The sequence below is a fragment of the Alligator sinensis genome, unplaced genomic scaffold, assembly GCF_000455745.1.
Source record: "Alligator sinensis unplaced genomic scaffold, ASM45574v1 scaffold445_2, whole genome shotgun sequence".
Taxonomy (NCBI): Eukaryota; Metazoa; Chordata; order Crocodylia; family Alligatoridae; genus Alligator; species Alligator sinensis.
Genome location: NW_005842081.1, coordinates 780,147 through 803,196, shown reverse-complemented (window position 1 = coordinate 803,196; position 23,050 = coordinate 780,147). Strand labels below are relative to the sequence as shown.

The window sequence follows — 23,050 nt, the reverse complement described above, 5'->3', positions numbered from 1 at the left end:
TACATATAAGGTTTGACTGCCTAGACCACTGATTCTCAGCCAAGGTGCTGGGTGACCCTGGGGTGCCACCAGAACTTTTTGAAGGGTGCCAAAATGTGAGGAGTAAGTACGTTTTAGGAGATAAACAGAAGCTCAGGCTTGTCCCTGCCTGGATGATCCCACATCCCCACTGCCAGGCCCTTCTGCAAGGATTTAAGCACTATAATACGTGAATTAGTTTTTGAAATGGCATGTCACTCAATTCACAGAAGTTATGGAGGGCTATTTCGAGTCTAAAAAGGTTGAAAACCACTGGCCTAAGCCCTGCTTAATCCTTATAAAAACTAAGGAAGGAACAAATGCAAGTGAGAACTGTTTATTTATTTTCTACACACAATTAAAAAATAAAAAAAAAAATCACTGAACATACAAAGAAAGAAGACAGAAAAGGGAACCTGAAAGTGACTAGACATATGTACAAAAAACAGTTCAGCTATTCAAGTCTTTCCATCTTTAAAATCAAGTCATCACAGATTTTTGTTAGCTCCTCATTTTCTTTCACCTGGTAAAAGACAAAAAAAAAAAAGTTAGTCATGACCTCCTAAAACACGTGACTGCAGTCACCAGAGTCAGAAATCGGTTGGCACTACCTTGAAGAGATGTTCTATTGCAAATGCTGGTGAGTTGTAGGACTCTTTTGTAGCAGATAAAAACAGGGCTTCCTCAAGAAAAACTTCTTTAGGTTTCTTCACATTTTGAAGTGAACATATTTCTTTAACCTCGAGGCAATGTCTGAAATGTATATTCTAGTCTTTCTGGGCAGGACAGCGTACTTGGAAAGTCTCTGCTACTACTTCCAAATTCCTCTCTCTGCTGCTTAGTTTTTAAAAGTTCCCCAACCAGCAGACCTATTTCAGTAACTGCAGTAGGAGCAATGTTGAATCTCAATGCTGTCATTCTGTTAGAGCAGTGGGGGCAAACCTTTTCAGCATGGGGCACCACAAATTAAGCTTCACCCCTCCCTCCCCAAGGACCACTCCAATTTTCTTCCCCTGCCCAATCCACCACTCTGCTCTGCCTCGTCTGCTACTCTGTGGTACCTCTAGCTAGTACTAGTAGCCATAAATGGGAAGAGGCCGCACAATTTAGAAGTTAATAGGGGAAGATGGGCTGAGTATGGGACTTCTCTCCAAAAGAAAAGAAATGCCTTTGAATTGGTAGTATCACAAAAAAAAAAAAAAAAAGTTGCAACTCTGTACTTAACTCTTATTACAGGGCTATTATAAAGAGGAAAACTAATGCCAAGCACTGCTTCTACTGCCTCATGACAGGGAAAGTCTTTATATGAACAATTAAAGAATCCCTTAATGAGCCAGACTGATAAGACAACATGACTTACATACAAGGATGAAATCCTACAGTCACAAAGTAATACATTTATTGTACAAAGCTATTAAGGAAAGAAAAAGACTAATCAATAAACATTACTGTTCATGGTTTACAGGTGCCCATTTAGGAAGCTGATTCTATTACTTTGACAATATATTTAAAACTGATAAATTAAATTCATATTTGTTATTCAAGGCAAGTTAGGAAGTTTCCCCCTGAGATTCAATCTAGATGTTTTGCTGCAATTTAAATCCATATATTTTGGTCCTGCTTCTGGGATGGGAAAATAGGATTTCTTCACTGCCTTCTTTTGGACTAGCTCTAGTTTCTTTGTACCCAAAATACATGCTGTTATACCAGCTGAGTGGTATCAGCACTTCCAATATGCTGCACACAACACTTCCATCAATACAATTTTTTTTAAATGGTATCATATTGCTGACTCGCATTGAGTTTGTGGCCTGCTGTCACCCCTGTCCATTTTTAGCACCGCTACTGCTAAGAAAATTAATCTGCCATTCCGTATTTATATAGCAAAATACTTAAACTAACCTTTTGTTCGAGGCTTCTCTCTAAAGACTGGACCCTCATTTGTTCTTTGCGCAAACTGGCTTGCAGTGCTAATGTCTCCGATTTGGCTTTGCTTCGTACCTGGGCAATCTCTTCATTTGCTCTAGAATGAAAGCAACTGGGGTTTAAAATGAGACTTCAAACTAATTTGCTAAACTGCTAAAATAAGGTTAAATCTGTTTTCTGGACTTTAAAAATAGTTTAACTTCTGGGAACTAGAGTGTGAAATCATAACCCTGGTAGACATTTATTTCAGTAGAGACAGATTCATCCTCTATATCACGCTGTTTAAGTGCATATCTCAGGTCTGAAGAAAAGACTATAGCCTTTATGTAGAATATGCACTTATTCAAACAGTATACACAATGCATGTAAACTGGAGGTACACCTGGACTCTCTTCCCCCTACCTCATTAACCTAGTTACCTTGCTTGAGAGCACTTTAGGTCTCTAATAGCAGCCTTAAAAGTGACAGAAGTTACTAATTTCAAGGCTGCTTTAGAAGACTTATAAACAGACAGTTTAATCAATTATACAGTTAAACGGAGTATAATTTGTGAAGTACACAGCAGGATTAAAGCATTCCTATGCAGTTAAGCATTTCATCAACGTAACCGGAATACAGGTAACAGATATTTGTTACAATGGAAACAACAAATAAAAAATTGGGATTGGCAGTGTTTTGTGGTTAAATTACTATAATTTCACTGATATATGCATACGGTAAATAAACCCCGAGTTTTCTCTGATATTGCCTTATGATTCCATACTCACTGGCATAGCTTTTCTTCAGCATGTTTCTTCAGTGCTTGATATCTCTGCTCTTCTTTTTTAATCCTTGCAAGGTAATCTTCGGCACATTTTTTCAGAGCCTCTTCATTCTAATCCAATAAAAGTTCAGTTAATAGCTTCTTAGGCACTGGTACATAGCTTCAAAGTGTGAGATATGCATTTGCAATTATTCTACCTCTATGAGGACCCTTCATGTCACAGATATTTAAAACCGGGTATTAAAATCCCTTGCTTGATCACATATTGGTTAGTGGTAGCAATGGGGAATGAGTTCTCTTGCTTTTGGACTTATTCTTCATTGCCAGCATCTCAAAACCAGTTTCATGAGAGCTTGTTTCTTTAGGAAGGTAATGACAAAATACAGGTGTCCCTGTACAGTTTTAATTTCCTTATATCAATACAGGAGTTGGAGAGTAGCTAGATCCAGGCTCTCCCAGGAAGCATGCAAGCCCACAAGAAATTCAGACTAATGAATCTTATTTTTTACTACAAGCATTAAATACTGCAGTGCTGCAGAAGCTACTAAATCAAGACAGGAAGGTTGGGGAGGAGAGACAAGTAAGTGCTCCATTATCCAAGACACAGAACCTAGCAGAGATCCCTATACAAAGTCACCAGACCTCCCACATCCCCTTTTAGCAGTGAATGAAGAACCACCCCAATTCCTGGATGGATACTGATAAACACTGCTACAGAAATACAAGTAAATAGGCAGAAAGAAGTCTTTCCTTGGATTCACCCCTAAATGACCAAGCCAGTTTCAAGTTTGAATTAGAGGAAACAGGCAAAGATATGCAAGTTTTGAACCAATATTGTACACTAGGAATTCTGGCACCAAGTCAGTCTTTCAAATGCATTGGAATAGGCAGCTCACTTGAACCTGAAGCCAATATAATCCAGTAAGAGGACATCCTGTGCACTAATTTCTGCCCAAGCCACACTGATTAAGGAGACAACTTCCACTAGTCATTCTGATACAAATTTTAAAACAAGCAACCAGACATGAAGTATGGAGTACTTCCAATTAGCAAAGTACAATAAAAGTTACTTTAAAGGGATGTGGATAGCATCGAGAGGGTCCAGAGGAGGGCCACTCACATGATCAAGGGGCAGCAGGGTAGGGCCTATGAGGAGAGACTATGAGACCTGAACCTGTTAAGCCTCCACAAAAAGAAGGCTGAGAGGGGATCTGGTGGCCATCTATAAACTTACCAAGGGGGACCAGCAGGCAATGAGAGAGTCCCTGCTCCCCCAAGCACTACCGGGAGTAATGAGGAATAACGGCCATAAGTTGATGGAGACTAGATTCAGGCTAGATATCAGGAGGCACTTCACAGTCAGTGGCTAGGATCTGAAACCAAATTTCCAAGGGAAGTGGTGCTCGCTCCTACCCTGGGGGTCTTCAAAAGGAGGTTAGACAATCGCCTACCCGGGTTGTCTGACCCCAGCATCCTTTCCTGCCTATGGCAGGGGGTTGGACTTGATGATCTGCTTTAGGTCCCTTCCGACCCTACCAACTATGAAACTATGAAGCCACGTCACAGCTAATGTTGGAGATCTTTCAGAGATGTTAGCTAGGCTTCCCCACAATTAGTAACAACTACCTAACATTCACAGCTTTAAAAGCCTGACTCTCCAAGGTATTTTAGAATTCTGCCATTTTTCCCAGGCTAGGCCTAGACAGAGACCTAGTCTCACTTTCTTGCAATTACCATACCCACATCTTATCATTATCTTACTTTGTGATAACCTTCCAGTGCCTCTTTCTGTTTTTCAAATCGCTTGAAGAGATCAGAGAAAGATTTCTCCATGGAGTTCAGGTCACACACAACTTGCTGTTTCTCCTCCAGCACCTTCTGGATTTCTTTCCTTGAAATCTCTTTCTGCTTTTGAGCATCCTCTGAAACAGAAATACAGGAAGGTTGTCCTTCAGTTTCTTCTCATCCTCTTTAATAAAAATTAACATACAAGCAGAATGTCCCTGTTCAGGCAACAAAGGAGTCAAGGGCCAGATTGAGAGGACAAGCAGATTAGGAGGGAGCCAATCTTTATTTGCTCACAAAGTACGTTAGACAGTGGAACCAGGCACGTCTATAACCAAGGAATTTACTAATTTATTCGAGTGTAAAACTGCATGGATTAATTTATTCAATTTATATACCACCTCTCCCAACAAAAGCTCAGGGCAGTTTACAATAAAAAACCTTATAACTTAAAAACAAACACCTAAAAATAGTATTTTAATGGTGTCTCTTATGTAGAAACCAGGGTCTCTCTCTGTCAATGACAGGTAAGAAGTGTACTTACCCAGCATTTGAGTTATTGTGCCTTCAAACTCTGCAACAATTTTTCTAAAAAAGAATGTTGAGAATAAAATGAGAAAAAAAAATTCAGCTGAAGGAAACAAACCAAGCTGGACTATTAGCAGACACTTACCCCATTTCTAGGTATTCCATGTGGAGCATGTTATGTTTCTTCTTCCGCTCGAGAATTTCCATCTGCTTTTCGAGAACCTAAAATAAAACAGTCTTTGGTTTCATTTGCAGGAATCAATACAAACATAAGACCTTTGAAACAGAAATGAAAGATAAAATTGACGGATCTTGACAGAAGGCAACGTTTATCAGACTGACTTGGTCCCTTTGAAACCACCAGGACTAGGCTTCCTTAAAAGGGGAAAAACTTTACCAAGAATTTTCTTGGGCCAAGAGACCAGCTGGCCTAGCTGTAAAAAACACAGGGTTCAGTTTTACCCAACCTAGTGCGACCACAGGATTTGCCAAAAGCACATTCACTCTTACTTGCTTCCAAGTAAAGATTGCTTAGAAGTGGAACATTTCCTGAGTATATAGCCTAGATCTTTCTTATGTCAGGTCATTGTTCCTTGTCCCATATTAGAAGATGATGGTGGAGCAAGATCCTCATGAAGCAAATAATAGGGGGTGGGAGTAGCCAAAAATAGGTAGTGTGTCAATGAAGGGCAGAGAAAGTCCAGATGCACTCACTCACTGTCATTAGAAAAGCCAGGAGAATCCAATGAACAGGAAAGGCAGTAAAAAAAATTTAGACCTGAGAGTTTCTTTTACACAACAAAGTGTGTAAGTATGTCTTTGTAGGCAGCTGGCCTGTATCAGATACAGATCGTGGCCAGTGTGTGCAGCTAAATAATGCTTGAGTAGAGAACATTAAGGAGGCAAGGGAGGTGTGACAAGTTCTTATTTATTAAAATTCTCCTTTTAAATTAGAGTTAACCAACAAGTTCTCTCACAAGTCATCAAATAATTCATTCTGTGTTCCAAGAGTAAGTGCTCAGATATTGGGAGTGGATCTACTATTCTTCAGAGCTTAAGTGGAATAGGGTTTTATTCTCTGTAACAGAGAGCCGTGGTACCCTTAAGTGCTTATTCCCTATTTAAGAATGCCATACCTCTTGTTTAACCACTTCAACTGCTGCATCCAGGTCTTTTTGGCTATATTTCAGCACATCTATAATAGCATCAACTGGAGTGTTTGCAGGTGCAGCAAAAGGAGCAAGTTGTGAAACATTACTGTCTGGGATATCTAGAGTTAGAAGAACTGTATCCTGCACAGAGAGAAGAAAAAAGAGTTTAAGTGACTAATACAGCTACTTCCTATAGTTCATTCAGATTTTTAAAGATACCAACTTAACTTAAAAGTAATTTCAAAAAGAAAAAAGAAAAAAAGAAAAATCTATGTCCAACTTGGTTAATCATTTTTCTAGTCTAGCAATTATGTTGCAGAACTGCTATGGTAAAATATGCTCATCTTGGTCTTTGTCTACTCACACATAGCAGCTACCCTTGGCAAACTGAATATAGTGCAAGGACAAAGTAGATGTACACTAATCTGAACTCTTACAAAGGTGATTAAATATCAAAGGTAGCATTTGGCACAGAGGACATAGACTTTATTTTAGAAGTAGAGGTTCTGCCCCTCCCCCCCAAAAACAGTTACTACTAAAATGGGAACCTATGCTACCTTTAGGATCTGAAAGACAACATGTAAATTGAAAACTATGCCGGTTTGCAATAGGATTCCAAAAGGGGTGGAAGACACAGATCTTGAGCATGTGATTGTATTTGCCAAAGCTGAAGCTGTTCATAATACAGAAGTGGCAGTCTAACAATACCACCATCTAACATCGCAATGTCTCTAAATAAGGCTTCCTTTGAACTGTTTTGACATCGACAATTACATTCACTTAATGCTGCACCTAAATGTTAATGACTTGATTACCAAATATTGAAGCAGCATTCGAGGTATGATTGCTTGTTGTTTGTAAGCATACTACTTTCATTTGATGTCCATGCAGAGATTCACACTCCTAGATTCTTATGGGCATTTGTAAAAGGAATCAGTACCTGAACACTGAATAGGTCTCTGTAGTTTTACAGCTCAGAGGCAGAGGTGTACTAAGCTATCTGACATCTCTTGACACTACTAGTCTGTTAGTCTCACTATCCACCAACTGTACCCATGCACATCTGGTTTGAAGGTGCTGGTATTACAGTTGAAAATACTGTGACCCACAGCAGTCCAAAAATGCAGAATAGACAAGAGGTTGATAAACTGTCTAATTCTCCCACTGCAGATGTCCCTCCAGAAACCCAAACAAGCAGCTTCAAATGCTTCAGATGTTCTTACTGGAGCTGTGAAAGTTCCCAGAAGATCCAGTCCTTTAGGTTTCTCTTCGTTTTGAAAAGATTCAAATGCAGGCTTTATAGTTTCCCCAGGAAGTTCAATTAGTTCAACAATAGACCTGAAACAAGTAGACAGACAATTTAAAAAAAAAAAAGAGACAACAGAAAACTCAGAACAGAGTTTAGGCAATTTACTTTGGTTTAGTCTATACATACCCACTCTGAAGTGGTGCATTTAATATGTTTGTTTCATTGGTACCAGGAACCAACTTTTTGGGGCTGTCTCTTAGCAGGGGGTCAAATTTCAAATACAGTGACTGTTTCCTCAAAGCAGACTCTTTGAACTGCAAAGAAATAGTGAGATAGGTCAGCCACCACAGAACTCAAAGCCCTCTGGCTCTCTCTTGTGTAAGAGCAACCTTACACAAATGTTCTGCTACCACCTTATCACTGGTCTGCAACAGCAACATGAAATGGAAAAGTTAGTTCTATTTGCATTCCTGTGACAACCCCAGCCTTGACTAACTGCCAACAATAACAGCCATCATGGTAGGATTACCAGAAGGACTCATCTTAACCCACTGCCTCAGCATAGCAATTAGATGGTATGTTCATGTCTACTACTGGCTGGATCAGATTCAAATTTGTAGCCTGGTAGGAAAGGGTTCTCTGGAGTTTGCTTACAGAGTGGGGTTTCCAGTTTACAGGAAGTTTCGCTTTATTGAAAATTGCCCCAAACACACTGACAATTTTTTTCTAGAATAAGGTGCTCCCAGCCAGGATGCATTAAAATGGACATTTGTCCATCTCATCACTGCTAGTGCATGGTCATCTCCAGCTTGCAGCTGCTGGATTTTGCATGTGGAGTGAGGCAGACGAGGACTCCATGTTTCACGCAGACTGAGTCTAGTAGTGTGGAAGGCCTAACCTATAAGAAATGTCCCAAAGCCCTGCATATATCAAGGGACAGACCAAGAAACCAGACAAATTATTAGAATAGCACCTAAAACTATGACAACTGAAACCTGAAGCGTTTGCAAGACATCTCAGGTTTGACAGACATTATTATTATTATTATTATTATTATTATCTCCCTGTCCCTCCCTCCCAACACAGGAAGCCCAACAGTTTAAGCACCATACTTACAGAGGAAGTTCCAAACTGTTCCAGGTAGTCTATTTCTATGCCTGCTCCTAAAACTAGGAATTTAAAAGGGAAATTACTAATACAGTGAAGATATAAACATTGCAATACTGTTGTTATGCACACTATCAACAAAGCTTCATAAATGACACCAAAAGGAAATGATGATAAAATCCATGTCCATCGGTTCCTGTTAAAGAGGTTATGTTGTAGCAGAAAGACAACCAAATTTCAGCCTGGTTAGGGAAAAAAACAGGAAAAAAACCCCTTCCTCTACTGTCAAATGTATGTAGTTATTCAAGGGGTGTAGGTTGTAGCCGTGTTGGTCTAAGGACATAGGCAGACAAGGTTCCTTGGGTGAATCTGATATCTTTTATTAGACCAACCCAAATAGTTGGAGAATAGTTATTAAGCTTGCTATCTGCCTATAGTTATTCAGGAACTTTTATGTTCATTTGAAAAGTTACAGTTAGCCTATTTTAAGCTGTGAAGCATGCTCAAGTGGACACTGCTCTTGTACAAATGTAATTTTTAGCATATTGCAAGTTGACATAGTTAAATGATAAGCAGCCAGATGCTACGTCAAGTTAGCATAGTCATTTTCCAATATACCAGCTTCGCTTTTGTATTAAGATGTTTTAGTGACAGAAAACAGTTCTCACTTGTTCACATAGTTACAAAAAAAGTAACAGGCAGCCATCTAGACTGTAACTAAACGTGATCTTTTGACCACTGTGCAGTATATTTAAGTGTTTTCTAATTGCAGTCCCATACCCAGTCTGTATTAAATAAGAATGGGCAGAAAAACTGCATCTGCATCACTATAGCTGTATGTCTGCATTTGAATAGCCCTAAGAATATTAAGTGCTTTTATTAATTGAATGTGAACACACGTGCTTTTCTAATGCTGCAACCTGCCAATGAAACCCATTAAAAAAAAAGGATTTTCACTCCACAGATGGTATTGCTTGGACTATATCTAAATTTAATTCTGGTTATTTAAGTCTACATCAATGCAGGGTCACTGTTGAGGTCAGGGACCTCAATTAAAAGTGAGCCATCTTCCCTGTCTGTAACATGCCGCGAAGATGTGTGCACTGTGCTTCTCATTTCTTGAGCACAGCTTTTAGAAGCCTCCACAGAGCCCTTTTAGGAAACTGTTCTATGGACATTTTGTTTCGGTTAATGGATAGTATTGAAAAGAACAGAAGCAAAAGGACTAGAAGTTAGGAAGAAGGAGTTGTGGGATTGCTGTTTGCAGACAGTTGGCTTCAAATCCAATCTTTTCCAAAAACAAACTAGTTTTGGGTACTTCACCTTCTTCTAGTACCCACCATGTAATTACTGTGGCTTTATAGTCATTTGCCTCCACCCTACCCCAGCTGCCACGACAACCTTTTTAAAAAAAGCAAAGAAAGCTACTGTATGGAACAAGTGAATGAAGGAAGCTTCTTACTAACTGTTCATGGAAACAGACCATGAAGCAGGTTTTCCAATGTACAGTACAGTTCGAGAGCACTTTTTCCTCCCTGTAAACATCTGTTAGATCATATGTTAGAATTTAAAGGACTGTCACTTTAAAAACAAACAGGATAAGATGTAGAGAATTAAAATTAGTAACCAAACATGTTGCTGTAATAAATGGAAACATGCCTCTAAATTTGTCTCAGCAATTAAGGAGAAACTGCTCTTACCTTCTGAAGAGGGTCTGAAGAACTCTTCAGTTTCAGTGCCAGCAACCTGGTCATTTAAGTCTACTGCTGTTTCAGTTGTCGTGATACCGGGTTCAAGTTCTTCATCAGCTACCAAGGATTTTCCATTACCGGTTAAAGCAGCAGGGACATCAACTGGTGAGCTATTCAGCGGGCTTGTACTTGTTTTTTCCTTCAGGAAGAGGGAGAGAGACTTTTTAGATCTAATGACCCTCTGAGTGCTCCATAATCACCCTTAAGCACAGAAGTACTGGTCAGGTTGGTTTGTTACCAAAATAGACCCCAGAGTCCATCGGGACAAAAGACTTCTAGTGGCCCCAGGATGCAGTTCAACACAGTATATGTAAATCCTCATTACAGATAAGAATGACATATCCAAGATCCCGTCCTCAATTTAAAATTTTCAGGGCTGTATACTTTATACTCCTGGCCTAAGAGATGTTCCACAACATCAATTTGGTCACTTTATTCACAATGTAGTACAATTAGAGAGTCCAATCCCTCTTTTCAAAGAGGAGACTGTTCATTACATTTCAGGAAAATCAAGCGTCTAGGCTTCTGAAATCTCAGCCTGTGGAAACTATATGGCATTCATATAGCATACCATATAGGGACGGAAGGAGGAGAGGAAGGGGAATAAGAATTTCACTGAAAAACAGAGCAGTTTTCTATTTAACAGCATACAGTTTTAACCAAGACCTGGCTAATCTTGAGTTTATACATTACCACAGCTAGTTCTCCTGAGGAATCTACTTCTGCTTGAATCATAGGCTTGTCTTCAGCTATAATCTGCTTAATAGCTTCCCTAAAGAGACAGACAAATGGATAAAATCAACCACAGCCGACTCACTCACATCTAGGATTTGCGTAGTCCCAGGTATCACTTCAGCACAGAAACCTTGTCTGAGACTGCACTAGGTCATCACTAGCAACATTACCCTGGTCAAATGAAAAACTTGATATTTAAAATATGGTCTGCAGTTAAGACACGGTAAATTTATACCTCCAATCCTTTCTGCCAAACCTGAAATACATAAAGGCACCATAGAATGGCCTGCCATTCCACTTTCCTCAGCAGTTCGGTACATTAGATTCCTCCCCAGCAACTGAACCCTTATGGGAACTTTTCTACCCCCTCCATCCCCTCCCTTTACCACTCCAAAAGTTGGAAAACTTGGCTACTAACATTGGACCATGTTATAGAAATGGTCCCTAAAGCCTCCTTATGGGAGGTGTTTGATGGTGATGTGAATTTATCAACTGAAGAGTTAAGAAATCCCTGGAGGATTGAGCCCGGGATAGCAAACAGATTCATTTCTGTCAAATGAATATATCCAGAAAGAGATTCTACACTTGACAAGCAGCTAGTTGTTTCTAATGTGTCCAGCAGTAAAGCTGCTGGCATTTGAGTAATTAAAACTGTTCTTCCACCCTAAAATGAACTGGGGCAGAGAAAAGCTTGCATCTCCTTCTTACTGTTTGATTCTAGATCTATGGAGAACATTTATACTAACAAAAGTATTCAGAAGCAAAATTTGTGGGGCCTACACATAGTTCAGTGGCTCCCAACCCATGGCTTGCAGGCATATTCCCCCCGATGTTATTGTGGCAAAAGGAAATTTTAAAGAGTTAAAGCAAAAGTTGATGGGGAAAGCAAAACATGTACATGCAGCATACTCATTGCCCAGTTTGTAAGCTGCAGGACAGCAACACTTAGAGAATGTTGCTGTAGAGGGTCTTAAATTGCCACCCCCCTCGTCTGCCCCCAGACTAGCACTTGTCTTATATCCCTAGAAAGGAAAGTTAGTTACAAGAGACAACTGAGGATTTTCCCCCTAGGACTGTAGAACAGAAAAGCCATCCATTAATAACAAAATGCAGAAACCAACCACTATTTAGTAAATGCCTGCTAAGCTTCAGAATCTGCTGTTGAGATAAAAGTAATAAGTATCTGTTTCATTTCCCCTTACACTTTATTTCAGAGGAGTAGAGGCAGCGGGAAAAGGAGAACAAACAGAGACACTTGTCTATCATCTTCCCTTCTCCTTTGCCTTTCACTTAGTTGACTGATGGCAAAGAAGAGTTAAGATGTCAAGTCTAGCAATTTAGGAACCTGCAGATTGATACCAACCCTCAGAGCAGCACCAAGTGTGAAAGCAAGGGATTATAAGTCAGCTACTAGCTACTTGCCTAGGACACTAAATTGAAATATTTAAAAAGTCACCTGCCCACCAAAAAAAGAGGGCATGAGACAGTACTATAGAGTTCAAGTATGCAGATTTACTTACTGACTTCCAGACCCGTTTTTCTCGGCTGTTTCACTAGCACCTGATCTGTCATCCTGCTCTGCAGAAGGAAGTTCTCTTTCAGGAAAGGCATGATCCTCTTCCTCTGGCAGGTTAGCTTTTTCTGTGCTGGGGCACTTGGGTGAACCACACACTTTGGAACCGCCTCCAAAAGGGTTAAAGTTGGGATCATCTAGGTTGTCCCAGTCAAAGGTATAAGATGCTTTGGGAACAGGAATTTCCTCTTCTGTTTTAATTTGGCTTTTTGCTTCAGAGCTTTCTGATGTTTTTCCTTTGATTCCCACCACTTTTTTGAGAGGAGGTTTAATTCCAGATTTCTTGCCTAGTTTCTTAGGAGGTGGCTTTTTACTAACCACATTATCAAAATCAAATTCCAATTTGATGGATTCTGCCTTGCCAATACTAGGTTCTTCCACAGATTTTGATTCTTTTGCTGAAGGTCCTCCTGCTGCTGGACAAATTTGAAGCTGTGAACTCCCAGTTTCGAAAGGATTTATTATGTCAGTGCTGTTTGGATCTAAGTTGTAGGACACTTCTGCAGGTGGTAGAATATTCTTTAGCTGCATTGATGTCTCAGAAGGATCAGTCTGGATGTCTTCCCTAGAAGCAGGCTTTGTATCCAGCTCAGAGTCATGAGGAATCACCTTAGGCTCATTACCCAACACCAGAGAAATTGTCTCTTTTTCCATACAGCTTGTAGTGTCTTCATTTAGCCTTGAAGGCTCTGGCACAGAAGCAGTTAGTGAAGAAGTAAAAACTGTATCATCCAGTGAAGGTGAATTGCTATCATTTTCCTCACAGGTTTTTTCAGTGCTGGTAGATACTTGAATGGGAGACTTAATGCTCTCTGGAGACTTCTGCAACTGAGCAGAACTCTGGAATGGGTTGATGTTGTCCAAGTTATCAAAGTCAATGTTGTACGAACCTTGGCTTTTCACTGGCATTTCATCATCTGGATAAGGAGCAATACTGGCCTTCTCTTGCATTTGTGTATCCGCTCTTGTAGATCCTGCCTCAGCTTCAGTTACTTGTTGACTTCTGCAGCAGAAAAACTCAACATTAAAATCTATAATAGTTATATTAAAGACATCGTTTTAAAAAATTGCCCCAAATTTGCAAATTTCTTTGCTTTTGGTGTCACATGGCAACATGGTCTGTTGCTATAACTGCGTTATGGAAAAGCTGGCAAGACTGGTTGAAAAGGGCATTTGGTTAGTATCCATACACTCAGTTTCTGTGCAAGTACAAATTACTGCAAATCTTTTCCCCTTTGGGGGATTCACTACCAAATACAAACTTATAAATAAGCCTGCATATAGACTTCATAGGTACTGCAGTACTTACAAGCCAGTTGGTGTTAACAAACTCCTGTATTTCAGCAGTTTGTGGTGCACCTTCCTGGAAAATGATTCATACAGAATGTGTAGAGTTGTGAACGTTAGTGTACTGTATCTGATTATAACATGACTCATTCATGCTCTGCTTTGTCTGATCATTGTGCTTTGGTTGAATTTCAAAGACTGGATTTTAATAGTTTAGTATAACAGAGCAGAAGAGCAAAGTTGAAGGCAAGGAGAAAAACTTTGAGATTACTGGACAAGAAGGCTGGCTTCTATAAAAAAGCAAACATCACAGAAGCATTCTGTGTACCCATTACAAATTCTAAAATTATGTTCTCCATGTTAAGAGTTTCTCCAAACCTAAGTTCAGACTGTAGAGAGTTAAGACATTACTTCCTGAAACAGGATTTCCTCCCATTGTTGTGTCCCTTTTGAATGGGGTGCAAGAATAATTATTTCTATGTATGGCATTCAAGCATCATATACAGCAGTATACGACCAAAAGAAGAAGATCATTAAAATGCTAGTTTGAAACTTGAAACAACTGAAAGTAATGATATCGAGTCCACTAACATCTCCTCACCCTGTTCGGAAGCCTCTTCTCCCTTGAGTTCAGACCGGAGACTTGTCTAAGTAGTTAAGGCCCCTCCCATCCTCCTTTAGTATTTAACCCAATAAATGCCTGCTACAAAGCTAGGCAATATAGAGCATTATTTATTTATTTTATGACTCTGTAGTACCTCCCTTTTCTTAGCTCTAGGATAAATCACTCTATTAAATATAGTGCTGTAATATACGGCTCATTCTGGCAATGGGAAGGGAGAAAGAACATGTACAAGGGCAATCTCTCCTGAACTGCTGTTACACTCGCCTTTGGTTATGACTACCCTACAATCAGTAGCTGCTTATTACTACAAAAAGTTCATTGACCAAAGGGCAGATGTCTGAAATCCACACTTTTAAGAAGTCGGGCATAAATAGTTCAGCTGCCATAGAAGTAACGACTTAGTTACAACCGTTCACACCTGAAGATTCAGATCTAAACAATTCTGTCAACCCCAGAGGGGCTACATGGGTTAAAAAAAACAAAACAAAAAAAAAAAAAAAAAACTTTTCCTGCTGCTCAAAGATTGTTCAGTTCTTTTGCATTCAGTTTGACAACACATTTCTGCCAATCTTTGTTTTCAGATAACTGTATACATGAGCGGTACTGAAGACTTGATCATTCCTGTACTGAAAAACAAACAAACCCCATAGCCGAAGGGCTTCTCTTCACTGCAGCATGAGCTCAAATTACATCCTCAGCATCCTTCCTTGTTAGACTACTACTCCACACACACCTCTAACTGCACGGTATAGTATCTTCTTTTAAACTCCAGATGACCAGGCCTTCTGGGGATATGAGTTGAAGCCTGAGCACTGCTGAAACAGGAGTTAGCAATGTCCTCGAGATGCAGTTCTGCACTAATAATCTCCTCATTTTGTCCTACCAGAATGTTTTGAACCTCAGCCACTCTCACCCAAAATAAGCTTAATGCAGTGTATGAATAAGTTAAGAATGCAACCTGAGGAGCACAGTAATAACTGAATGATGGAAAGGAAAATTTAAGCTCATCAGCCTTGGACAGTCAAACCTCTGCTAGTCACCTGATGAACTGTTTTTGGTCTCAGGGATATCAAATCACACCCCATGGTCCAGATTTGGTCTGGGCTTTCGGGCTACTTCCAGATTGAATCCACTGGGCAAGCAGCCTCAGTGTGAGAGGGGCTGTGTCAGCACAGCCCTCACTCTCCCTCCTGCTGCCAAAAGCCATGTCCAAGAGGGCCCCAAGATTGTGGTGGATCCTGACCTCTGTGAGCCATGCTCCCAAATTCCCTAGTTCATGGGTGCTCTGTTTGACACCCCTGGTCGAGAACTTTCAGACTAATGCCGTAAATTCCCATTTCTATTACAATCTTTAGTGTAAGTGTTTAAAGAGTGTTTAAAGCCCCAAGGAAAACAAACAAACAAACAAAAAAACCCCAAGCATATCCACAGAAACGCAAAGCAAAGGACAGTTAAGTACAAGTACCAGTCTGGGATTGCTTTCTAGAGATGCTCTTGAACAGGCAGTCAACTCAGGTTTTTCAGATCAAGTGCACGCACCCAATCTGAAGCTAGAAGAAGCCCAATTGAAATACTAGACCCTGCTTCAGGTTTGACAGTCTAGGCCAGTGTTGCAGCAACCTGGGTTGCTTTGAGATCTTTTCAAGGGTGCCACACAATGTTATCACTGCTAGGTGTGCAAGCATGACTCAAGATAAATGCAGAGATTTCAAATAGGAACCCATAGTATTAAAAGCACTCTCTTCTGTTGTGGTCTTTCCAACTTCTTTACAACCAAAGAATGACTCTATTACATGTCTGCATTTGGTGCCTTTGTGAACTCAAGATGCTTAAGAAAAAAACAATGTTCTGTCTACTTCCATGGCAGTAAGGAAGCATTATTTATTTCACACTAGGTAAACTGAGGCAGGGAGAGGTCAAGTGATTCATTTAGCATCACTAGCTGTTAGAAATTGGACCCAGAAGTTGGAATGTTATAAAGGAGTTGCTTCATGTTATTTGTTTCCAGCATCTCTTGATGTCAAGTGTGGAAGCTCCTCTGCTTACATTTAACTACAGCATGGGGTTACCCTTAGACAATTTAGAACAAGTTATGTGAGAGTTGATTTAGGCAGCTTTCTAATGGGAGACAGCCATCCTTTACACATACTGATCAACCCCAGATAACCTCAGGGATAATCTGCACTACTCACTCAACAGTGCTGATTGCAGCTAGATGAAGATCCCCTATAACTCCTGCACAGTCCTTGAGAATGAGAGCGGTCTCGAGTTTGTCTGCCATGCTAGGACTTAGGATTCTGTGAGTCTGAGGATCCCGAAGAGGAGTGTGAAAAGTTACCTTTGAGGACAAAAGAAAAAAAAAAAAGAGATTTGAATAGTCTGCAGCTCCAAGATACCACACACCAGGCAAGTAAGATCACAGAAAGAAGCCAGAGTAACCACACATACGTACCTTCATAGATTTTGCAACATTTTTCGGTGGCAAATTTTCTTTCTGTGATGGACGAAGAATAGAAGGTCTCCCCGTAGGGTCTGGTGGTGCGAAAAGGAAGGCACCGCTTTCTGCTGTTAGGTCATCACTGATGTTTTCAACATTTAAATTCTGCAGACTCATTCTAAGGAGTAGGGGAAAAAAAACTATTTAGGAAGCCATGCGAATGAGGGTGTGGTCAGACAGCTGCATTTCCAGATAGTTGGACTCTAAAACAGCCAGCCAGCCACACGCTGGTGAAGCAAAAGTAGAACAGCCATCAAACTGAGTTTTACCAACATTCAAAATCCAGGTGAGGCTGCTTTCCAGTATACTATAGGGTGTCATTATTACTGCATTACCACAGCCCCTCTGCTTTTCACAGTTCTCAAGAGAATTCACCGTGCATAATATACTTCCACTATTAACAAGAATCCTGTGATCAGTTTGTCCAGCCTGTAAACCACAACATGGTAATAGCAGTTCCTTCCCAACCTCCTCCTCTCCCCCACAACAAAAAAAGCATTACGTAGTCATCCAGCAGCCATATGACATTATGACTAAGTACAGCCATGGTGAGTGGGCAGAATGCCTGCAAAGTTTCTCTATGCTACTCATGTTATGAGCTTATACACATGCAAAATAGAGGGAGCTCTTGGATACTCCTATTGAGCAGAGTCCTTAATATCAGTTTAGGGAAGTGATACTGAACACATGCAGGTTTTCACTTCTTAGAGTAATGCTAGTTATTAATCCCAAAAGATTCATTCTAGTTAGGCACGTTTGACTGTATGCTCTTATTTTTAATATAATTTTGGCATAAGAAACAGATAAAAGCAATGAACTTCCATACAGTATTATCTTTTTAAAAGAAGCCTACTATATACATCCCTCTACCATGGAAATGTTTTATTAATGTTTTAAAAAAAAAAAAGGCATAATTTATAGTACACTGACTTTTAGAACTTGTACCAAGGGTAAGACTGAAGGAAACTACTTTAGAGCAAAGAGAAAGCAAGCCTTAAACGACATCCTTTACAAGCGACTGTGTCTTTACAAGACTGTTTATCGCTGGACTAAAGTGAGGCACTATGGTGAAATCTAGAAGATTTTGGATAGATCCGATATGAGAAATTTACAGGGACAGCAACAAGTGAGGTAGATTTCTTGGCTAGCATGAGCTGATCTATTGGAATGGCATGGGACAAAAAAAATCTCCCTAGTAAGCATTCTGCTAAAATGCTTTTTAGCATAATTACCAAGTAGGTACAGTCATTATATTAGATGGCAAAGTTACAATGCTTATTAAAGTTGGTATTTTATATGTAACCCGGGCAGTACTCCAAGAGGTACCCCCTCTCCAATTGAAGGGATCAAAGCAGGTGCACAAGCGCTGTGGGAGGTGTAGGGACTCTCCTCCCCCTACAGAGCAGAGCTAGACCACCACTGGGGACTTAACCATATACCTTTTAATGAGAGAACAATACTGGGAACATAACCAGTATAAACCAGGGGGTATAGGGGACACTACAATGCCCCGAGGGGGCAAGATTCAACAAAGGTTAGACACTTACAATCATAGACATAGTCATCCGGTTGACAAAAAACAGGGTTAACCAAAGTGTAAAACACAAACAGCAGAACAAACAATACTGACTGGTAAAATATACAAGGCACAAAATACAAAATGTCAAATTACAAGGAATACAGGGCCTAAGTACCTGGAGGGGGAGAAAGGGGGAAAACACAATGGCCCCTTTCTACTGCAAGAAGAATTTCTCCCTGTTAGCTCACTCACCCCAAGGCACCCCACCTAGGACTTGAACTCTGATCTCCTATGTGGTAGGCAGAAACGCTCCCACCCAGCCACCAGTGCTGGTACTGCTCTAAGCTGCTGGGGGCTTGACCTTCCTGGTGCCCCAGCCTCAGGACAAGCTGCCAGGCCTCTTATTGGAGGAGCTGAAAGCAGGGCTGGGAACCTCTCAGGTCACTGCTCAGATCCTTGCTGGAGCTGGGGAGCCTCTCCTGCTAGCCACAGCCTCTCATAGGTGATCCTGGAGCCCAGCAGGGAGCCTCTCGGCCGGCTGCACGCCGCACTGCTGAGGGTCCAACTGCTGCCTGCAGGTCCCACTCCTTCAGGCTCTTCTGGGGCAACTGCTCCCGCCACACTAGCCCAGCTCTTTGAATCTCCTTCCTTGTGGTCCCTCCTAGTCTCCCCTGAGTCAGCTGCGCTGCCCCTTTTATCCCCCTTCAGGTGACCCAAGGGACCAATCAGGGGACACGGAGGGTGAGTCTCTGGGGCCTGATTGGTGAGGAAAGGGAATCCTCCAATCATCTTTTACCCCTTCAAAACTCTTGGGCCAAATCATTACCAGATTGGTGAGGAAAGGGAATCCCAAGTCCTCCAATCATCTTTTGCCCTTTCAAAACCCCTGGGCTAAGTCACTGCCAACTAGCCCGTCACATATAGAAAGCATAGAAAGTTAGGGTTGGAAGGGACCTCAAGTGATCATCTAGTTAAACCTCTGCTCAAAACAGGACCATCCCAACTAGATCAGGCCAACCAAGGCTTTGTCTAGCTGGGTCTTAAAAACCTCCAAGGATGGAGATTCCCCCACCTCTCTGGGTAAGCTGTTCCAGTGTTTTACTACCCTCCTAGTGATAAAATTCTTCCTAATATCTAACCTAAACCTCCCTTTCTCCAACTTCTGTCATCTGCCACCACTGAGAACAGTCCAGCTCCACCCTCTTTTAAAACTGCCCTCCAGGTAGTTGAAGGCTGCAATCAAACCCCTGTATCAGTCTTCTCTTCTCTAAACTAAATAAGCCCAGTTCCCTCAGCCTGTCCTCATAAATCATGTGCCCTAGCCCGCTCACCATTTTTGTAGCCCTTCGCTAGACTCTTTTGTTGTATTTTGAATCATTAAAATAACAGTTTAACTGCTATTGGCCTTTCAATTTGCCAGAGGAAGTCTAGCTGAATTACGGACATGGTCAGTGGAATTCCAGCAGTGCTGAAGATGGCAAATCACTTTAATTCAACATTTGACTAAGATCTTACCTGCATACATTAGATAATGGCTGTAAGTGCTATTCTATGGTCTATTTATACAATTATGCTCCTGTTATACTTGTGATATTACTGCATAATTGGGTGTAGAATGGGACAGAGCTAAAGCTGTGAAAGCCATCACTGAGCTTTCTGCACAACGTATACAAAACTTCACCATTTGTGTTGGGTTTGAGCAAGGGATAGTTAAGTACAAGTACCAGTCTGGGATTGCTTTCTAGTGATGCTCTTGAACAGGCAGTCAGCTCAAGTTTTTCAGATCAAGTGCATTCACCCAATCTGAAGCTAGAAGAGGCCCAGTTGAAATACTAGACCCCACTTCAGGTTTGACAGTCTAGACCAGTGCTGCAGCACCCTGGGTTGCCTTGAGATCTTTTCAAGGGTGCCACACAATGTTATCACTGCTCGGTGTGCAAGCATGAGTCGAGCTAAATTCACCCAAAGAACCTTGTCTAAAATTTCAAATAGGAACCCATAGTATTAAAAGCACTCTCTTCTGTTGTGGTCTTTCCAACTTCTTTACAACCAAAGAATGACTATTATTTCTCTGTAGTCAAAAAACAAGTAACAACCAAGAGCTGGCCTTTTCCAGTGGGTGCCCCGAGACGAAGGAGACTGTCTAGGAGACAACAGACAAAGCCACACACAAATCCTGAATGCTTAAGGTTTGCAATGAGTTTGCAGCAGACACAAATGGGATTATTGTACTCCAGTACTACTAACCCAGTTATCTGGGCAACAAACAGCATACAAATATTGCTGACATTTTAGTCTTACTCTGCCTTTGTGACCAATGTTTAGACCTTTAGGCATGTGCAGTCTAAACGCTAACTAATGCTTAAAACCTAATGAGAGCGACATAGGGCTCATGCACAATACCACAGAAAGTCTCAAAGTAGCATTGGAGTGGTCCTGTAGCTGGGATGGTCCAGGAAACATGAGTGAAACAAGGAGGTTTTGACAGTATTTCTTGATGTCCAATACAACTCAGATCACATTTTGCATAGAAAAACTTAGTATTTGGAAAGAAAACTAACTAGAGCCAACATGGTTTCAAATGCAGCGCTGATACCCTTGGCAAATGTGCACTCTGTAAATCCCCAATGAATGCAAGGCCTGCTGCAAGGATTCAGTTATTAGTGACACACGGATTGTATTACAACAGGGATATCAAATTCTTCTGGCCCCAAGGGCTGGATCAGCCCCATTTCCCCATCCCCACGCTCCTTGCCAGATCCAGGGCACATGACCCCTGCTCCTACTGGTCTGGGACCTGGCAGGAAGGGGATCAACATCCTCGGTCCTTGGCTGCCACTGGGTGAGGAGGAACGAGCCATAGGGCTGTGCTGGGGGTCTCACTCACCTTGGCTGTCACTGTAGGGATATGTCCCGTTGAAGTGAGAATTGGGGAAAATTGCTATCTGGCCCATGGGACATGTCTGATACCCCTCTTTGTTGTGATTTGCACAACAAAGAGCACATCCCAAAGACACTCTCATGGACCCAGAGGGACAGATTTCTAGCTTCAGCCTCCCCTGTGCAAAAATGAAGTTGATTTCCTACCGATGGGGACTTCTTACCATCTTTAACTTTCCCTGAGCCTGATGAAGGGCATGTGAGCCCAAAAGCTTGCTGAAAAAAAGATTTTTTTTTGCAATTTCTCAGTTGCTTTAATAAAAGGTATCATCTCAGAAGCAAGAGTTCTGGATTTTTTGCATTTCTTTTTGTCTCAAACCAACATGGTGACCAAATACACCCCTCAACTACAGCATTTGAGAAGGACATCTCAGGCGCCTGGGACAGAAGTTTCATAAACTGGTTTGACCCAAACCAGCTAAGTCTGATACTACATTCAACCCGGTTTATCTTAAACCAGTTTCAGTCGTTTTGAAACTGGTTGATGTGCATTGAACTTCTGTTGTTAGAGGTTTAAACCCGTTTTTGATGACTTAAACTGGTTCACGTGTAACTTCTGTCCCTAGCCCCAGGGTAGAAATCAGGTAGGACGAGCAGCAGTCAGCACCTATGGGATCACATCCAGCAGGCTTAGCCGTTTTGAAAAGTTTATGCAATTTAGAGAGAACCCTTAGATTATTTTGCTAATTAAAATATTAGTCATAGAAGTCAGAGAGAAGTCGGGCTGGACGGGACCTCCAGAGGTCATCTCGTCCAGCCCTTGCCCGAGGCAGGATCAAACAAACCACGGCCCCACTACAGAGGAAGGCAACGTCCCCCTGCATCTCACCCGGGGAGACATCCCTTCCTCACCACAGACAGCCCTGGCACACTGCCCTCCTCGCCTCCTGCCCACCTCTCCCCCCTTTATTCACTTTTGTGACAGACTTGTGCATAGTTCATATAGAGTTGTGTGTGCAAGAGGCGGGAGTGTGTGTGTCCTTGTGTGGGAGAGTGAAAGAGTACATGTGCAAGGGGGGGGTCGCGTATCTTTGTGTGTGCATATGCAAGGGGGGAGTGTGCATGTGTCTGTGTGCCCGTGTGCAAGAGGAAGTGTGTGCAAGACAGGGGAGTGTGCGTGTCCTTGCGTGCGCGTGTACAATAAGGGGGGGCGTGCGTGTGGCTTTGTGTGCGAGTGTGCAAGAGCACGTGTGCAAGGGGGGACGTGCCCGTGTGTGCGAGCCCTGGCCCGGCCCTACCTACCTGCCGAGCGGCCCTGCCCGGCCCGGTGCCCGAGCCCACAGTCCACCTCTACCTCCGCCTCCGCCTCAGCGCCGCGCGCCGCCGCCGGATTTCAAATTTCAACGGCGCCGCTCTGGGCAATGAAAGGGCAGGAGCTGCGAAAGGCCGCGGTGATGCCTGTCTGAACGGACCAATCAGAAAAAGGCAGAAGGGCGGGGCAGCCGAGCACCCAACCAATAAGGATGTTCCGGATACTGTTAGCAACCAGGGGGTGGGGCGCTGCGTGAAGCACGCTGGGAAATGTAGTTCGCGGGGCCAAGGCCACTGCCCTGCTCTTCTTCCTGGAGTGAGAGTTAACCCTGGAGGAGCAGAAGG

General features: G+C 41.8%; 1 protein-coding gene across 4 annotated transcripts; it reads right to left on the bottom strand.

Annotated features, from left to right (window-relative positions):
• Window positions 1-350: 350 nt before the first annotated feature.
• Window positions 351-22,849, bottom strand: TACC3 (transforming acidic coiled-coil containing protein 3). Of its 4 annotated transcripts, none has more exons than XM_006023802.3 (16): window positions 22,697-22,831; window positions 16,951-17,113; window positions 16,691-16,836; window positions 12,534-13,589; window positions 10,972-11,050; window positions 10,228-10,417; window positions 8,537-8,589; window positions 7,607-7,734; window positions 7,395-7,509; window positions 6,157-6,312; window positions 5,166-5,242; window positions 5,037-5,080; window positions 4,469-4,629; window positions 2,712-2,818; window positions 1,921-2,041; window positions 351-541 (listed from the first exon to the last, which is right to left on the bottom strand). In XM_006023802.3, the coding sequence occupies exons 2-16, from the start codon at window positions 17,110-17,112 to the stop codon at window positions 473-475; spliced, it is 2,664 nt and encodes an 887-aa protein (XP_006023864.1). In that variant the 5' UTR covers window position 17,113; window positions 22,697-22,831; the 3' UTR covers window positions 351-472. The 4 variants fall into 4 exon arrangements, with proteins under 4 accessions (XP_006023864.1, XP_006023866.1, XP_006023865.1 ...); XM_006023804.3 differs by having other exon boundaries at window positions 473-541; window positions 22,749-22,849; XM_006023803.3 differs by having other exon boundaries at window positions 473-541; window positions 22,743-22,831.
• Window positions 22,850-23,050: the final 201 nt, after the last annotated feature.

Coding starts and splice junctions, on each gene's coding strand:
- TACC3 (XM_006023804.3), bottom strand. CDS start 17,112: ATGAGTCTGCAGAATTTAAATGTTGAAAACATCAGTGATGACCTAACA. Junction 7,735..8,536: donor AACAGTTTGGAACTTCCTCT/GTAAGTATGGTG, acceptor ATTTCTTTGCAG/TTCAAAGAGTCTGCTTTGAG. Junction 5,243..6,156: donor TTGAAGTGGTTAAACAAGAG/GTATGGCATTCT, acceptor GTTTTATTTTAG/GTTCTCGAAAAGCAGATGGA.